General features: G+C 54.3%; 2 protein-coding genes across 2 annotated transcripts; both read left to right on the top strand.

Annotated features, from left to right (window-relative positions):
• Positions 1 to 88: 88 nt before the first annotated feature.
• Positions 89 to 8091, top strand: ZGPAT (zinc finger CCCH-type and G-patch domain containing). Its single transcript, XM_010312101.2, has 6 exons — positions 89 to 1185; positions 1918 to 2051; positions 2820 to 2978; positions 4040 to 4171; positions 5007 to 5424; positions 5855 to 8091. Exons 1-6 carry the CDS (start codon positions 548 to 550, stop codon positions 5991 to 5993), a joined length of 1620 nt encoding a protein of 539 aa, XP_010310403.2. The 5' UTR covers positions 89 to 547; the 3' UTR covers positions 5994 to 8091.
• Positions 8092 to 8153: 62 nt separating this feature from the next.
• LIME1 (Lck interacting transmembrane adaptor 1) lies at positions 8154 to 15305 on the top strand. Its single transcript, XM_075768415.1, has 6 exons — positions 8154 to 8560; positions 12825 to 12977; positions 13536 to 13587; positions 13683 to 13770; positions 13961 to 14388; positions 14747 to 15305. Exons 2-6 carry the CDS (start codon positions 12862 to 12864, stop codon positions 15149 to 15151), a joined length of 1089 nt encoding a protein of 362 aa, XP_075624530.1. The 5' UTR covers positions 8154 to 8560; positions 12825 to 12861; the 3' UTR covers positions 15152 to 15305.
• The last annotated feature ends 1983 nt before the right edge of the window (positions 15306 to 17288 follow it).

Consider the following 17288-nt stretch of genomic DNA (forward strand, 5'->3'; position numbering starts at 1 on the left):
CCCACGGAGACCTCCGAGTGCGCAGGCGCATTGGGGGGCCGGCTCGCTGCTGAAGTGGCGGAACGCGTTGGCTAGAGAAGCCGGAAGTGGGGTGCTGAGGCCCGGAAGTCGGCGGGGTGTCATGGCGGCGGCACAGTAGGCGAGGGGGGAGCTGAGGGGCGAGTGGGGAGGTCGCGGCAGGGTCAGGTCGGGGAGTTGCTGCTGGGCCCGTGGCGAAGGGGTCGCGCTGCGAGAGCCCAGGCTGCGGGGGGGGGGGACGGGGGGGGGACGGTGCTGTGTGTGGGCCCGGTGGGCTCGAGCGGGCGTAGTGGCGGGAGGCGGGAGGGCCCGGCCTCTCCTCGGACTCTCTCATCGCCTTTCGCCGCCTGTTCGCTGCAGGAGCATCGCCTGGTTACTTCCGAGGGAAGAAGCGGGACGGCGGGGTACATGGTAGCTTCGGCGGACAAGGGCTTGTTATCCAGAAAGTCGCTGATCTTAAACAAATTCTTTGAATATGTTCTGAGTTCCCGGAAAGGACACAGTTAAACACACCTTTATTTTGCTGATAATGGATGAAGAGAGTCTGGAAGCAGCAATTCAGAGCTACAATGCCCAGCTGAAGCAAGTGGAGCTGGCTTTAGGGGCAGGCCTGGACCCATCGCAGCAGTCAGACTTGATTCAGTTGCAGGAAGATTTAAAGCAGCTGATAGAACTGACTGAGTCCAGCCTGGTGTCTGTTAAAAAGAGCAAACTTCTGGCTACTTTAGATACAGATGCCACCTCCTCCTCCCCAGTAGGTCTCCTGGAGCAGGATGCCAACCCAGACAGTTCTGCTCAAGATGAGGAGTACGCTGCTTTTAAGGAAGCCATTGCTGAGCTTGGAACTGATGAGGAGCCCTCAGCTAATAACAGTGAGATCTCATCAAAGAGAGATGAAGAAACTGATGACAAAACAGAATCAAAGTATAGTGAGGAGGAGTCTGACAGAGAGGATGAGGAAGAGGAATTGAGTGGGATGAAGGTTAAAGCCCCCTACTACAGTTCCTGGGGGACCCTGGAGTACCATAATGCCATGATTGTGGGGACAGAGGACTTAGAAGATGGCAGTGCAGGAGTCAGAGTGCTGTACCTCTATCCAACTCACAAGTCTCTGAAGCCGTGCCCGTTCTTCTTGGATGACAAATGCAGATTTAAAGAGAACTGTCGGTAAAAAAGAAAAAGGGATGGGAGGGGGCTTATGTCCTTCCTGTAGCTAAAGGCCTTGTCCTTCAGAGGGATAAACCTCCTCTGAAAGTACCCTGTTTGGCTTTTATACCTGATGAAATTTGGCCTTTTTGTTTATGTTTTTAAAATGTGTTATGGTAAGCAGTGGCATCAGTTTGGCTCTTTAGCTAATGCAGAGAAAGTTGCAGAGGTTTTACATAATTGAGTGGCTAAATTAATAACTGACTAGCTATTTTAAAATAAAACACCAAAGCTTGTCTGTCAATAGTGCAAACATTCTAGTCGCACGGAGAGGTTGTAGAGTCTCTGTCTTTGGAGATCTTCAGAACTTAACTAGATAAGGCCATGAGCCACCTCATCGGTCTTTGAAGTTGGTTGTGCTTTGGGCAGGAGGTTGGACTAGACACTTGCGTGTCTGTGTGATCTCTTTATCTCAAAGGACCTGTGAACTTTTTTGCTGGATGTGTCACTAGCAAGGAAAGCTTAATTCTCTGAGGTGGGATGCATTCTTTGTTACATGGCCTAAATAATATGTTTAAGATGAGAAATGAATAGCTTTTGTAATTGAAATAATGCACGATAAAGCGTCCATAATCACTGGTGAAGATTCATCACCGCTGAAATGTTTGCATTTCCTTTAAGGAGAGAAGGAATTTTTATTTAAAGCCTGCTCAAATGAGGTAGAGATAATTCCTCTTCCGCCTTCCCCGGCAGGTTTTCACATGGTCAGGTGGTCTCTGTGGAAGAGCTTCAGCCGTTTCAGGAGCCCAATCTGAGCGCACTGGAGGTGGGCTCAGCCTGCCTGGCGAAACACAGCGATGGAATATGGTACACTGCAAAAATAACCGGTGAGTCGTGCTTGAGGGTGCTTTGCCAGGAGTCTGTGTGGAAGGTGAAGGCTGATGCTTAAGTGTATATAAAGCTTGACTATTTTGGTTAATGATAGAAAAATGCTAACTACGTAGCTGGATCCCTAAACTGAGACTCTTGACATTGCTGAGAAAATGGTCTGAATTTTGTCAGGCTTGGGAACAGAATAGGCTAGGAAACAGAAGTGTGTTAGACAAAAAGGAGACATGACAGCAGGGATGTGGAAAGGAAATGACTACGTGGTCCTTAACTGCACCAAAAGGGAAGATGCAGAAATTTGCATGCCTGTTAGGTTAGAATTGCAATAATCTGCTCTTGTTTAAACAAAAGCCTGGGGAGCTGACCCTGCCCATCAGCTGCTGATACAGGCTTCCCTGAGTCCTGAGAAGGGTGAAGGTCTATTCTCTCTTTCCATCTTTGACTATTATTAGGCCAGAGGGGAGCAAGTCTGACTTATCTTTAATTCCATTTCTCAGCAGCCCATCTTTCTTCATTTTTAGAAATAAACCTTTAAGTATCAACAGAGGCATTGCGGAAATAGCTTTTCATTGCAGCGGGTGCTTCTCCCTCCCAGGCAGATAACTAAAGCACAAAGTAAAACCAGAATTTTTTTAACGCACATGTTCCTTGGGCCTTCCCCTTGTCTCATGTGGTTCCACTGGAGCTAACTCTCTTTTAGAAGATCCTCTGCCAGTTGCGTATTGGAGACTTACTTGAACTCTTGTTCCTTGCTTTTCCTTCTGTAGACATCGACAGTGGTTACTACACCGTGAAGTTTGATTCCTTGCTGCTCAAGGAAGCTGTTGTGGAAGGAGATAGTGTCATTCCCCCGCTGCGAAGTGAAGATGGTACCGAATCTGCCGAGTCTGATGAAGACAGTGTTGATGATTCTGCTTATGCTAAAGGTGAGTGAGTGGGGATGGTGTGAGCAAAAGCGACTTGTGATCTAGGTCTGCCTTTCTCTGGGGCCTGCTGAATTACTTTCCTGGGGCTTTCATTGTAAGCGTCTCGCCTCTGATGAGAGAGTAGCTAATCTCTTTATATGTTGCTGAAAGATAAAGAACAGTAATTAGCTATTATGTTACAATTGCAAACTAAAATCTTTGGTTTATGCAAATTACTGGGCTAATGAAGGTTGGAGGTTTCCATGGGAACTTCCAACACGTGAAAGAAGAGGGTGTGATATTTTAGAGCTGAGTTCCAAGCTCTGAGTCTGTTTCTTTTGTGGCTGGCTGAGTTAAGCTAATAACTGAATCGGGAGACTTCCTCATCTGTGGGAGCTCCATGTAGCTTCATGACACAAGAGCACAAGACCCTGGTAACTGAGTGTTTGGTCCTTCCAGTGCCTCGAAGAGGTCGCAGGAACAGCCATGCCCTGTTTTACTATTGAAAGCTGACACAGAGAGAGCCCAAGTGACTTTTCTGAGGTTACACAGACAGCACTGTCCCTGTGCTAGTGCCACACTTACGTCACAGGGACAAACTTGTGTCCTGGAGCTCTTTAATTTAGCCTAATAGAGATTATTGAATCCTAATAACACAAAACTAGTATAGTGGCCTAGAGGAGCCTCATAGCAGAGACGTGAGCTGGAGGCACAGAATAAATATTACATGCCACAGTGCCACATTTTCCTCTGGTGGCATATGTCAGTCTGCATGACCGTCCTAGAAGGAAGGAAGAGAAACATAAAAACTTTGTGATGATTCTGCTTGGAACTATGAGATGTTATGTGCATTAAATCAAGTGAGAACTTGCATTTAAGTAACTCGCTATGCAGTGTTCAGAAAAGGTAACAGCTCGATGGGAACCAAGTAAGGCTGAAGGAGCTGCTGAATGATTCTAGGGTGAGGGAAGTGTATTTTACTGCCTTGTGAGGGGATTTCAGCTGTGTGGGTGCCCCAGGTGAAGGTTTTGTGTAGCACCTTTGTTTCTGTGTTTCACTGATGCATCTCTTCTGTGCCACAGTAATAGATTCAGGGGTTCCAGAGAATGGGGAATGGACTCCTGCGTGCAGTTCCTCTTTCGGTGGCTGGGAAGCCCATACTCGTGGTATCGGCTCCAAATTGCTTGTTCAGATGGGATACGAGTTTGGAAAAGGTAAGGGGAGAAAGCGATCTGGTGCTGAGGGCCTGACTGCCTCGTCATCTCAGTCTCCTGATGAATCCTAAAGCTAGTTAAGAAAAACAAGATTTTTGGACAAAGCTAAAGCTTTTCTTTGCTGAAGGGCCTGTTAGATAAGGCTTGAGCCATGTTATGGATCACACCTGTGTGGAAGTGTTAGAGGGAAAGAAGGAAGAGCTATTTAGTCAAAGTACAAGCATATGTGTGCATTGGCCCCTGTATGGTAATAGCAAAGATTGGAGGCCTTTGGAACCATGGTCAAGTTCATGATTAAAGCCGTGAGAACTGTTGTATGAGATGTTCAAAGGCTTTAGGTAGAAGGAAACTGATCTATGAAGCTTCTGATGTCTGTGTTACAGCATCTCCTGGCTCTAGACGCAGACTTCAAAGCCTGCTGAACTAGCTTCTCACTACACAAATTGTATTGAGCCTTGGGGCCTTTAGGAGGGCAGTCTGCTGCTTGCATTTGTCTCTAGTTCTCCCAGAGGAACCAAACCAGTTTTAAGAAGAACCTGGCTTGAGAAGCTGAGAATGTGAGGCTGAACCTAGTTTCACAGAAACCAGCCTGACGGATGGCCTCGGGCTTTTTATCACAGATCTTCTGCTGTAGAAAGTTTCTGTCCTAGCTTCCGCATCCACCGTGCTGTGGCCTTTGCTGCTCCCCTTGACTTGGATGGTAGTCACAGCTTTTTGTACCTCAGAAGCCTGTTTGCTTGTTCTAAGCTTGGGACTGTCAGCGTGAACTTGTGATGGGAGGTGACTCGAAAGGGGATGTCCTCGCTTGCAGTAATCGCTTGGTGTCTCCCCTCAGGGTTAGGGAAGAATTCTGAGGGCCGAGTGGAGCCAGTGCAGGCCGTGGTCCTTCCTCGAGGGAAGTCCCTTGACCAGTGTGCTGAGGTGCTTCAGAAGAAGAAACAGGGAAAGCTGGACCCAGGCACATCGAGGAAATGCCGAGCAAGGGGAAACAGCTCTGGACAGTCCCCTGCGGGCAGCCGTAAGCCTCCCCGCAACGTGTTTGACTTTTTGAATGAGAAACTGCGAGGGAAGAGCACTGGGGAGAAGGCTGGAGGGATGGCACTGCCAGAGAGGAACAGCAAAGAGATCTACCATGCTAGCAAGAGCACCAAGAAGGCCCTGAGTGTCCGCCTCTTCCAGACAATGGAGAAGATTGAACAGACACAGAAGGATATCAGAGGAATCCAGCAGGCCCTGGCACGCAACATTGGACGGTAGGAAAACATTCTCTTTGGGACTGCAGGATGAGCTGAGAAAGGTGTGGGAGGAACAAGTGAAACATATCTAGATGAGACTGAAGGGGAAGTAGAGGAGAGAGACTTTAGCGTGTGCTTCAGACCAGCTTGGACACTGGCAGGTGTGTCTGGGGTCCTTTAGCTGGAATTCAGGCTGTGGTGAAGACAGGAGCTCTCTGAGGAAAGGTGCTGGAGTCCTTTCCTTCTCGTGCCCACCTCTGGCGGCTTTGCTGCTGAGCATCACAGGAGGACAGTTTCTAGCCCAGATTGTACTGAGCATCAGGTTCTTCCTGGCTTTCAGCAGGTCACTTGTCCTAATGCCACAGGAAAAGGCAGACCCCCTGGGATGATGACAAGCCTTTGATCTTATCATGCAGGATGACGTTACTGTAATGCTTTTTGCTTTCAGGCACAGCATTGCTACAGCTCAGCTGGAGGAGAAGCTGGCTAATGCGCACAAACAGCTGGGGCAGCTGCAGGCCCAGGAAGCCAGTCTGCAGCGGGAGCAGAAGAAAGCAGACACGCATAAGAAGATGACTGAGTTCTAGTCTCCCAGGAAGGCGTTTGACTGCAGTGATTGTCCTTCTAGCCAGCCCCACTGCTTGTGGCCCCAGAGCCTGGGCGAGCCATCCTGCTCCTCTGGGCCTTGGGCTGCCCAGCCTGAAAATTGGGCTGAAAAGCAGCAGTTTCTAAAACTAGATGCTTCTGAGCTCTCCTGGGAGGGGCAGGAGTAAACATCCATCCAGCTCTGAAAGCATTCAGTAAGCCTGAGCCTTGTGTAAGGACTAGCTACGAAAAATACGATTCTCTGCTCTCTTGCACACTTTTTTTCTCTGCTATCACTGAGGTAGCGCCTCCATCCAGAGTCTGTAGCTACTCAGGTGATAACGCTGCTGGCTCCAAACCAGCTGAGGAGGGGCTTTGAAAGCCCCACATCCTGCCGTCAACTGTGGCTTGTGTTTGCAGCCAACTGACAAACCCAAGTGGTGGCAGGGTCCCAAGCACATTCCGGCAAAGCAGAAAAGGCATGTGCTGGGTGAGAACAACAAAGGCAAACTCTTTCAGCTGCTCTCTACCTTCTGTTTTTTGCTATGGAATTTATCTGAGAACTCTGGGTTTTTTGGGAGCAGTTCCTTGTAGCCCTAGTGTAATGAATAGACAGAAAACTGGCAGCTTGGAGGGGGGTACTAGTGGCCTCGAGCATCAAATTTCATCACTTTGTAAGAGTATCCCTAGGACGTGCTATAACCCACCTCATGGACTTGGCGTGGAAAGGTGCGTGGCTCCACAAGTAGATTGCCAAAGCTGGGGGAATAAGACACCAGAGTAGCAGATTCTCAAACCTCCTAGCTAGGAGCAACTCCACAGGGAACCCGATGATTTTTGCCATCATTACTTGAGTTTTTCTGTCCTAGGTGGCTCGCTGAATGCACGTCCTTTTATTATAAAACCTCACGATCCAGATCCAGGTCGGACTGCGCCCCGGATGAGCACAAAGATCAGGAGGTCAGTATGTACCCGGCTTGCAGCCCTGACTGTGGGAGAGCTTCAGGCTGTGCTGCAAGTGGGCCAAGCAAGCCGAGTGTCCTTCCTTCCCTGCAGCGTGGAGAGTCTTTGGACAGGAAGGATGGCTTCCCCCCTAGGTTGTATTCTGCATTGGTGGCAGCCGGTCCTTGCCCCAGAGGAGATGGTGGTTTCATCAGACTCTGTTTCTGGTGGGACTTGTGCATTGTAATTGCCTTTTTTTTTTTTTTTTTAAAGTTTGCAATTTCATGCCAGTATCTTAAGGACACATTTTTTTCTTAATTTAAGAAATCGATTTCCTTTTATTCTGGGAGTCATTTTTCTAATGAAAAGTTTTGCTCCTTTAGAACCACCTTTTTTTATCTGTTCCCAAGAAAACTTACAGAGCTATCAGCCTGGGCAGGGCTGCACCTACTTGTAGGGTCGGGCTGCCAAACTTAACCAGAAAATCTAAGGCTGAAGGAGATACGATCAGAGTTGTTCAAGTCATGTGGGATTTAGCATTGCTGCAGACACACCTCAGAAAAAACAGAGCAACAGCAAAAGTAAACAAGATGAATGTCTTCAGGAAACCTGTTAGAGTGACTTTCTCCTCCTGGAAAGCACTTGGGTCCTGCTGTGCTGAGCACCGTGTGGATGTGGAAGGTGGTGAGGGCTGCCTTGAGCACTTCAGCATCCCTCGGTTTCTAACTCAATTGGCTGTACTACCTTCATTGGTCTGAATTCATGTTCTCCATGCACTGGGCTTAACTCAAGGGTTTAACAATGGTTGCTCAGTGCCCTTCCCTCACAAATAACTGACTGTTTCCCGCACTCGAGTGTTGAGTGGTGACAAGGATTAATGTGCCCAGTTTAGCTTGGGTGCTCGCTGAAGTGGCCCATGACTTGTGAGCTGAGCTGGGCAGCAAAATTTCTCAGGTTTGTTTTGTGCTCTGTCACTATTTAACATCATCATCTCTTTAAGAATTGGGTGTATTAGCCCTGCTTCTCAACTAAGTCGTATTTTTGGCCCGTCCTTGGGATTTCCACAGCGTCACGTGCCGGATTCCTATTCGAATGGCTGCTACCTCCCACCCAGGTTCATGTCTCTGGTGAATAAAGTTGTTTTTTATTTTTTCCCTCTGTCCTTGTAAGGCGTTGTTCATTTGCAAGGTAACGATGAGCTGTGGCAACCCATTCTTTCCTTATATTCCCCCGCGGATAGAGAGCTGGCACTAAAACCAGCTTGGTGGGAAGCGGAGCGTGGCAGAGGGTGCTCTTGTGTGCCGGGTGCCTGCAGAGCCTGTCTGCAGCGCTGCTCGCAGCCAAGGCGGGGAGAAACCCAGCCTACCATTGGGTGAAGCAACCACCTCTGCGGGCCAGGAAGCGAGCTGTGGTGTGCTGCATGGTAGCTGCTCAGAGCTGTCTGCTCTAGAAGGAGCTAAAGAGGAGTGGGAAAGCTCAGATCAAGATGTTTGAAATGTTTGGGAACCTCTAATTAGGAATAAGTCTGTGAGATAGAAGAAACAAAATTCTCCAGGTTGGTTGGCAAGGAAGAGAACATGATGGGACTCCTGCTCTTCACACTCACCGGCTTTTGAGTTTCTGCAAAGTAAGTGGTGTTTGCTTTCTTGCCTGCCAAACTTGGGTAGCTGCAACTAAACCAGGCGTTGAAAATTACTTTAAAAACCCCTGATCTCTGTAGAAATTGTAGTGGTGTTGGAGATGCTGCTGCAGTTAGCTAGACTGGGCAAGCGGGATTCCTACACTGCTGTGGGGAGGCATCGGCTGGGTTAAACTTTCAGTTGGCTGCGAAAAGGGCCGCTTAATGCTTTGTGCTCTGGAAGCATCTGGGCTTAAAACGGAAGAAAAGGTGTTTGAGCTTGGCTACGCGGCTGGGGGTCTCGTGGCTTGAATCTAGGGGTTGAGTGGGACCCAACTACTTTTGTGGTGAATGAATTGTTGAGTTCAGAGGTGTGGAGTGTTGCTGCTTTCAACAAAAAAATTTCCAGTTGTGGGGAGGGAGAGTAGATTTTTTGTTTGCATGTGGAACAGTTCTTGGGGAACTGCTGAGCTCCTGGCTGCAGGTGAGGAGACTTGAGAGTGTGGTGATTGAAACGCTGTCCTCTGTAAACCTGAAATTATGTAAAACTACTGAATTTGTGGCAAGAAAACCACTGTGGTAGGCAGGTGATTCTCGAGAAAACATGTATCTCCTTCATACGTCCATCCTGTATTTTGGAATCTGGATTCCCATAACTGCAGCACTGAGGTCTCCACTGGTGCCGTGCTGCAGCTCAGCTCTGCAGAAACTCTCGAGCAAGTTCTCGACTTCTGTTCAGACGTGCATTTCTCTGGCCGAGTCAGTGCATTCCCAGCCATCACAGAAGGGCGGGAAGAAAGAAAAATGCCGAAATGATGTCAGCCTTGACCAAAGCCACACGGTGTGAACAGGCGGGTCACTTACCTTAAGAGTATATTTTCACAAAAGCCACTCCAGCACATGAGTAGCGATCAGGACTGTAATGAGAAGTGCGAATCTAAATTTTGTGACATTTGGGTCTGGTGTTTAGAGATGTAGTTGGTCCTTTCTAAATGAAATGCCTCCAGAAGAGTTTGCCCATGAAATCTCTCCCTTCTGCTGCAGAAATGTGAGTGGAATGGGTGAGATCTTGTGCCTGCTCCATGTTTAAAATAGTCTTAAAATTTACTAATTGCATCCTATAATCTAGGACAGATTCAAAGTTGTTGACTACCTATTATGGGCCTTTCACTTTTTATAAAAATGAAAAGGAAAAGAAAAAAAAAGATCTACTTCTGCTTCTTGGGACTTTTTTTCAGTACAACTCCCCAGGGTACCCGAGCTGCGTCTGCTGCAGCCGTGTTATCAGTTGCTGATGGAAATCAGTCTGTCATGTTTGTCCTGGTTTCTTGCAAATACGCTTTTAGTAGTTTCATAGACTTTCTTCTCATCACCTTGTGCTGAACACGGTGTGGTTTTATCTGGGTAGATGAATCAGAGGCCGGGCATCATCAGCAGCACTTAATTTTTCAGTAAATTCAAACTTGTTTTTGTAAAGCCCAGCTGAGGAACTTGTGCCTTTTGTAGGAATCACAAATCCCACATCGTGGAGTAACAAACCAACTGCATTTAACGTGCCTGCGCTCAGGTATCACAAAAGGGAGTTACTCCCTCCTCGGTGGCCTGTGGGTGCGTGTCGCACGTACGCCATGGTTGCGACTGCTCCATCTTCAAAGCCGTCTTGGCTTGTAGAGCCAGCGCGTTACGAAATGCTGTCTGCTGAGTCTCCTGCCCCGGAGAATAGCTCCAGGATTGGGAGATCGATAACTTTATTGGCAGGAAATTCAGGTGTACATGTCAGAAGGTCTCTTTGAGACTCTGCCTTGCAAACAGCTCGGTCCTGCCTGAGCCACTTCAGTCAGGCACTGGGTTTTCCTCTCAAATTTGTAATTCTGGGAGAACCAACATGTTGTCCCAGAAGTGGCTTCTCCCAGTGACTGCTGAGCCTGAAAGAGCGTGCGCTGGGCGTTTCTTTAGGTCAGAAATCCAGGAGCAACCACCGGCCTCCTGCACAAGACAAAGTAGGTCAGAAGAACTTCTCTATATTCAATTTCAACGTAGGAAGCTGCTCCCTTCGTTCTTCAATCTTAAAAATTCAGGGATGGAAGATCCACGCACTTCCCTGTGTGTGCCTGCCTCAGGGGGCCAAAAGCTCGCACTTTGATTCTGACATACCACCGGCTCCCAGCCATCGTACCTTGGTACAATTTCATCTGCTAAACCTCAGAGCCTGCTCAGTTCTGCCCTGATCAGTCACTTCTGCCGCCTGCGATCCTGTCGCTCTAATGAGCTGAACAAGTTCAGCGAGGACTGTCTAAAGCGACTGCCCGCGTTGCAGGTAATCCGTGTAATTAACGTATGCTCAGACAGAAAAGCAGTGTTGTCTAATTAAAACATTGGAGAGGGAACAGCCTTCCCTTCCCAGCTCTGATCTAAGCCAGTCTGTCCAGCCTGGTTAGTCCCTAAAACCTCTCTGTCTCGCTTTCCACGTTGAAATAATTGCTCTCCAGGGGTTAAGGCTTCAGTCAGGGAAGTTTCCAAAGGCGTGGGAAGTACTCGGATAAAAAGGTGCTACGAGTGGGCAGAGACGTGCTGGCTCTTGGGGTAAAGATGCACCAGAGATGCTGCCGTGTGACACGGGGCGCAGGGGAGAGGGGAGCGAGATCGGTCCCTCGGTGGGCACAGACCTCCCCGCTTGCTCGTGGGCTGGGGCTGCTGTAGCACCCGAGATTCACACAAGGTGGGGTGCCTTCTCACCAGAGCTCGTCTGATCTTTCTCATCTGGATTAAGATATGTAAGAGGGTGAGTAAGAGGTGTGCGGCATGCCCCATGGGCTCTGTGTCCCTTGCTGTGCTGGTGGAAGCTGTCCTGCTCGGCTGAGCCAGCCCTGTCCTGCCTGCGGACCCTGCCGCCGGCCCCATCTGGCTCGGTTACCGTGGCTTCTTCCAGCCGGCTTTACTCTGGGGCTGGGAAACTGCCTCGGTTTCCCTTCGGACCAGGCATTTCCCAGGCACTGGCACGCACATCCCTGGTGGCAGGCCAGCCTTTTTTGGGGAACGGGGCGCACACAGAGCTGGGAGCAGGAGCCACCGTCTCGACATCGGCGCAGGTGAAGTGGTGTCAGCTTTTGCTTTGGGCTCTGCAGCACGCTGACGGCTGAGCGGGGACGGGGACGATGAAATGGGCTGTCGCTAAGATCCCCCCTGGGGAAGGTGCGGGATGCTGACGGGCTGGGCAGCATCTGCTCTGTGTCGGGCTCCCCAGCACCTTCGCGCCTCTGCACCGCTCTGGCCTTGCCGCTGCCACAGTTTGCAGGGCAGGACCTTTCCGGCCCGCCAAGGCTGGGGCTCGGTTGCGATCCTGCAGCTCCTGGCCCAAGCGTGGATCGTGCTGCGATGCCGCGGGGAGCGACTCGGGTTCCCGTGAGAGCAGAACTGTTGCGGTGGGGTTTGCAGGGCTGGGCTGGGCTCAGCCTCCCGGGAGCTTGCCGTGCAAATGGGGGGACATGGGGGATGCTGGCAGCACCGTTGCTCCCACCCGGGATTTTCTAGCCGGTGGCTCCACAGGTCTCGTGGCACGGGTGGACGGCCCCAAATCTCACAGGGCTCAGAGGGGGAAAAGGGTGAGACCTGCTGCGGAAGGAGGGTGTCCCGGTGCGTGCTGCTGAGCCTGGGGTGCAAGGATGGAGAGGAGGGAGAAGCGGCTGTGAGGCTGAAGCTCACTGTTTCCGGGAAGCTGAGTCATCTGTCTGCCCGTCTTGTCTGGGCCACCCCACGACCTGCGCTGGGGAGTGGTGCCACCCCCGTCCCACAGCCCGGGACGGTGTCCTGGTGTCCCCAGAGCGCACACCGGCACTTTTGGGATGTCTCCAGAAGGCTTTCAGGGCCGCTGGGCACCGCCTTTTCAACATCTTTGTGGCAGCTTGGGACCTTGAATCCAGTTGGATTTGTTGGTTTGTTGGGTTTTTGTGGGTGGTTTTTTTTTTTTTTTTTTCCAAAAGGAACCAAAATCTGAGGTTTTTCCAGGGTGTGGTAGAGCACCCACGTTGGGGTGTCTGCACCAGGCTGGGCAGAGCAGTGGAGGCATCACGGTGACCCCGGGGAGGGCAGAGTCTGGCCAGAAAATGGGACCCCCGGTACATGTCCATTTCCAGAGTCTCTGGAGAGACCCTCCGCCCGGGGGGGCTGCGTTGCAGGGGCCCCAGCAAGCCCTGGGGACTGTGGAGCACCATCTCATGCCATGGTGAGCCCAGCAGCGCCCGCCTGCACCTCGACTCGTGTTTTCTCTCCCCAGAGCTCAGCCCCGCAGCGGTGTCGGAAGCGGCTCCCCCATGGCTGCAGCCGGCGGCGAGGGGCTGGCATGGACCCCGCTCCTGCCGGCCGGCACTGCCCTGGCCCTGCTCGGCGTCCTGGTCTACCTGGGCACCCTGTGCGCTGCCTGCAGACGGTATGCACTGCCAGCGGCCTCTCTGCCGTCCCTCCTGGTGCCGGGGGCCCCTCGGTGTCACGCAGTAGCTGCACGTGGAGACCCCACATGAACCTGTCCTGAGCTGGGACCTCTGGGGTCTGCTGCTCTGCTCACCCTGAACCCCCACCCACAGCCCCCGTGCAACTCTGCCTGGCCTGACCCTGCACCCTTGTGCCTCGCTGCCCCCCTGTCGCACCCTTGCACCCAAAAGAGCTGATCCCAGCTGGGGATGGGGATGTGGCATCGCAGGAGGAGCCCTGTGGGATGGGTGGGCCGGGTGATGCCCGGGGTGATGCCGGGAGTGATGCTGGGGATGCCCAGCACAGCTCAGCAGGGCGCAGGATGCAGTTGAGCCCCAGCCAGCACAGACCCTGCTGTGGGGCTGGTGAAGGAGCAGGGTGGTGGGTTTGGGGGTGCTGCTGCTCCAGCGAGGGGCACACAGTGATGCCCATCATGGCCAGGTTGGGGTCCTGAGGCACCCGCTCCTTGATCCTGGCTTGGCCGCCCGCCCCAGGCTCATCCTGCTTCTCCCCCCAGCAAGGGCAGGAAGAAGAAGGTCCCTCTGGATGCGGTGAAGCTGGTGGATGAGGTAAGCACAGGCTGGGGGAACAGGATCAGTCCCAGGGGAGCTCTGGGCACCCCAGCTCCCAGCCACGAGCCTGACGCGTGTTCCCCCCATTGCAGTCCCTGCTCAGACAGACGCAGCTGCGGTCGCTCAGCAAGTCCGACACGAAGCTGCATGAGCTGTACCGGGTGAAGGCCAGGGACGACGGTGAGTGGCCATCGAGCCGGGGGAGCTCATGGGGGCCAGTGGCCCTTGGCGGGTGCCCGCAGTCCCCGCACGGCCCGGCCAGCGCATTGCGGCGTGCACACACGTGCCGCGGTGCCCACGCGGTGCCAGCGCAGAGGTTGGTGCTTGCTGCATCCCCGGCGTCCCCACATCTCCTCTCCTCTCCCCACAGCCCAGCGGCCGGCCAGCCTGGATTTCCCCTGCGCCGTGGCCCCCCCCACCGGTGCCGACTCCCTGCACAGCTCCGGAGTCAGCGTCCTCCTGCACCGCGAGCTGCCCCAGATCCCCGTCCCCGAGCCCCCGGCCACCTCCCCGGCCCCTGACCAAACCTACTCCAACCTGCTCTTCACCCCGCTGCGGAAGCCGGTGCCGGACACTGTCTATGAGTGCCTGGCGGTGGGGGGGGAGGATGCCCCAGTGCCCCCCGCACCCACCGGCACCCAGGTGTGTCCCCCGTGTGCCGGGCACAGGGCGGCCGATTACGCCTGTGTCCGCAAGGTGAAGAAGACGGTGCCTGCGGAGGTGCAGGATGGGGCTGTGGCGGGGCCTCCCGCAGCCCCGCAGTGCTGGGACGGCGCGGGCGACGCTCCCCGGGCGAAGGTATGGCTCTGGGGACGGGGAGGGGGGGCCGGTGCTACGCTCAGTGGATGGGGCACGTGGAGGGCTGTGCAACACCCTGCCACCCCGTAACCCCCGTGTTCGGAGCAGGGTGTGAAACAGGCCGCTCCGTATTTTCTAGTGGAGCTTTTGGGGGAGGCAGTACGGAGCTGAGACCCCGAGCGCAGGCGATGCCCACAGTGCTGCTCTCTGTGTCCTGCAAAAGGCTCCCTGGGTTGTGCAAAAAGTGGGATCCCCGATGGTTAATCCAGGGCTGTGGGAAACCGGGGAGGGGTGGGGACCATGGGGCTACCCAAGGGTGGGCAGGGACTACCCCCAAACCCCCACCTTCCTTTTGCAGCTGGAAGAGATGTACTCGACGGTGTGCAAAGCCACCAAGAAGAAAACCCTGGTCCCTGCATCGTCCCCAAGGGCCACAAGGGAGCCAGGTGCCGGATGGCCGCCCCCTTGCCAGGAAGAGGGTGCCCTGGGTGGGTGCTGGTCCCCGGCAGCCCAGGGTCCCCCCGACCCCTGCTATGAGTCCATCAACGACAGAGCCTGGACTGCTCAGGGCCGCGGCCCCGACCCAGACTACGAGGCCGTGGACGTGAACTGGAAGAAGGCGGCCAAACGGGACAAGCCGAGGAAGGCCTGCGCCCCCGAGAACCTGTACGAAAGCGTCAGTGACATTTGGGCGGGGGAGTCCCGGCGAGCCTCTGCCAGGACGGCAGCCAACGGGCTGGAGGTGTACATCACCAACCTATAGCATCCCCACGGGAGCGGGGTCCTGCCGCAGGGTGCTCCCACCCTGGCCAGATGCCCTCGGGGTGGGGGTTCCCCCAGGACCGGTTTTCTGTGGGCTTGAGCCCCCCGGGGATGGGCAGACACCAGCCCAGTGCCCGCTGGGGTGGCTGCGTCCCTGCGAGCGCTTTCTGTATATATCTTATGTTACTTTTCTTTAAGCGTCCTTGTCCCATCGCAGGCCACCCTCCACCAGCAGGTCGACATCGGGGTGCCCCAGGGGGTCAGAGTGATCGGGGACTCTGACGTCTGGCCTGAGCCGGGTGCTGGGTGCCACGTGGGAGCCCAGTGGGAACTGAGCTGGGACCAGTTGTGTTTTGGGGCGGTGGTGGCAGGGCTGTGGGCCACCCCAAGGCCATGGGCTGCAGGATCAGGCCCCTCATCAGCGGGGTTATGCCATGAGCGAGGGTCTCCATCCTCCTCCCTCTGCCTGGGGCACAGCAGGGCCCCGTCCAGCTCCCGGGAAGCCCCGAGCAGCTTCGCTCCCATCACCGAATGTCCCTGGCTACGGGACAGGGGCCAGCCTCGTGCCTCGGTGCAAGTCAGCGCAGGCTGCGGGCTCTGCTCCAGGATGGCTGCCTGTCCCCCAACACCCACTCCCACTTTTTGGGCATGTGCAAAGGTGCCTCTGTGAGCAGCCGTCTCCCAAACACCATTAAAAGGCTGAGAGGGGTTTGTCCTTGTCAGGAGAAAACACTCTTAAATTGGATCTAACCCCCTGGTTCTGGCAGCTGCTGCTGCTGCTGGGAGAGCAGCTTTGGGCACAGCGTAACTGAGCAGGTACAACCGCCCACACGGATGGTTTTGCACCTCCGAGATGGGGATGTGCAGCCATTGGGAGCTGCCAAAATGGGGTGGCCCGTCCTGGAGCAGGGACTTGCTGTGGCTGTGCCTAAAACTGCAGCTCAGGGGCTCTACCTGGGGTCAGGGTTGGAGCCTGGGAGTGTTTGCACAGCGCTTGCTGCCCACTTGCCTCCATGTTGCTCCTGCGGGTGCTGCAGCCTCAATGGGTGCCAAAAACGCTCAGGAGAGCTGGACCCGCACTCAGAGCCCTCGGACCTTGGGGCTCAAACTTTCGTCCTCTCCTCCCACAGGGAGTTTGGCGTCCCTGCCCCAAGGAACGTCCGGTGTCCCCCGGGGGATGCGCCTGGGGGTGGGTGCTGCACTGATGGTGGCCCCGGTTTCACTGCGGCCCCTCTGGATGTAGCCCAGCCGCTTCGCATGGGTCCACCCGGAGGCTGCCTGACCTCGTGGCACGGTGACCTGGTGCTCGACGGAGTTGGCTGGGACCTGCAGCAGCAGAGCCGCCGTGCCGTGCGGCGGGCGGGCGGGCAGGAAGCCACGCGCCTTCCTTCAGCAGCTTTGCCCCTACATCGAAGCAGGCAAAGAGATTAAAACCGAAAACAAGGCGCTCAGCAAAACCCACTGCAGGCTGAAGACGTTAAAGCTGGGAGGCAACTCAGGCGCTCGTGCCGCTTCGTCAGCCCCATGCTCGATGCCAAACCACAGCCACCCGAGATAGAGGAGCCAGCCCCGGCAGCTGCTCCCATCCCCCTGCCAGATAAGGGCCCCGATAGAAAACGGCGCGGGGCGGCTGGTGCCGATGCTGCCATGCTCTTCCTGCTGCCAGCCCCACCGCACCGGTGTGTGGGCTCCCCCTGCGCTGCCTCCGGCCGCATCCTTCCCCTGCTCCCTTTCTCCATCATCCCATCCCACAGCTCTCAAGGGCTGGGTCCTTCCTGCACCACCCAAATTCCCTGGGAACTGCATTTGGGCAGCATTGGCCCCGTGCAGGAACGCCACGTCCTTGCGGGACCAGAGCTGCTTCGCTCCCAGGGCAAGACGGGCGCAGGGCTGGGGCGGTGCTGGCGCTGCCCCCGGGGTGAGGATGTGGGTACCACTGTGCTGCTTCCCCAAGGAAAGGCAGGCTCGGTACGCTGCAGGGCTGCCCCCAGGCCAAGAAAAACTTCTGCTTTTGCTGAGCTGGGAGTGACCAAAGAATCTCCCAGCAGTGCCAACAGCAGCTGGCAAAGCCCCGTGCGCAGGGCTGCCCGCTTGCCCGTAATTCCCGCGCTGCCTCTGCAGACTTGCACTTAAATACG

Source organism: Balearica regulorum, chromosome 16 (assembly GCF_011004875.1).
Source record: "Balearica regulorum gibbericeps isolate bBalReg1 chromosome 16, bBalReg1.pri, whole genome shotgun sequence".
NCBI lineage: Eukaryota > Metazoa > Chordata > Aves > Gruiformes > Gruidae > Balearica > Balearica regulorum.

Coding starts and splice junctions, on each gene's coding strand:
- ZGPAT (XM_010312101.2), top strand. CDS start 548: ATGGATGAAGAGAGTCTGGAAGCAGCAATTCAGAGCTACAATGCCCAG. Junction 4,172..5,006: donor GGGATACGAGTTTGGAAAAG/GTAAGGGGAGAA, acceptor GTCTCCCCTCAG/GGTTAGGGAAGAATTCTGAG. Junction 5,425..5,854: donor CTGGCACGCAACATTGGACG/GTAGGAAAACAT, acceptor TTTTGCTTTCAG/GCACAGCATTGCTACAGCTC.
- LIME1 (XM_075768415.1), top strand. CDS start 12,862: ATGGCTGCAGCCGGCGGCGAGGGGCTGGCATGGACCCCGCTCCTGCCG. Junction 13,771..13,960: donor GGTGAAGGCCAGGGACGACG/GTGAGTGGCCAT, acceptor CTCTCCCCACAG/CCCAGCGGCCGGCCAGCCTG. Junction 14,389..14,746: donor GCGACGCTCCCCGGGCGAAG/GTATGGCTCTGG, acceptor TTCCTTTTGCAG/CTGGAAGAGATGTACTCGAC.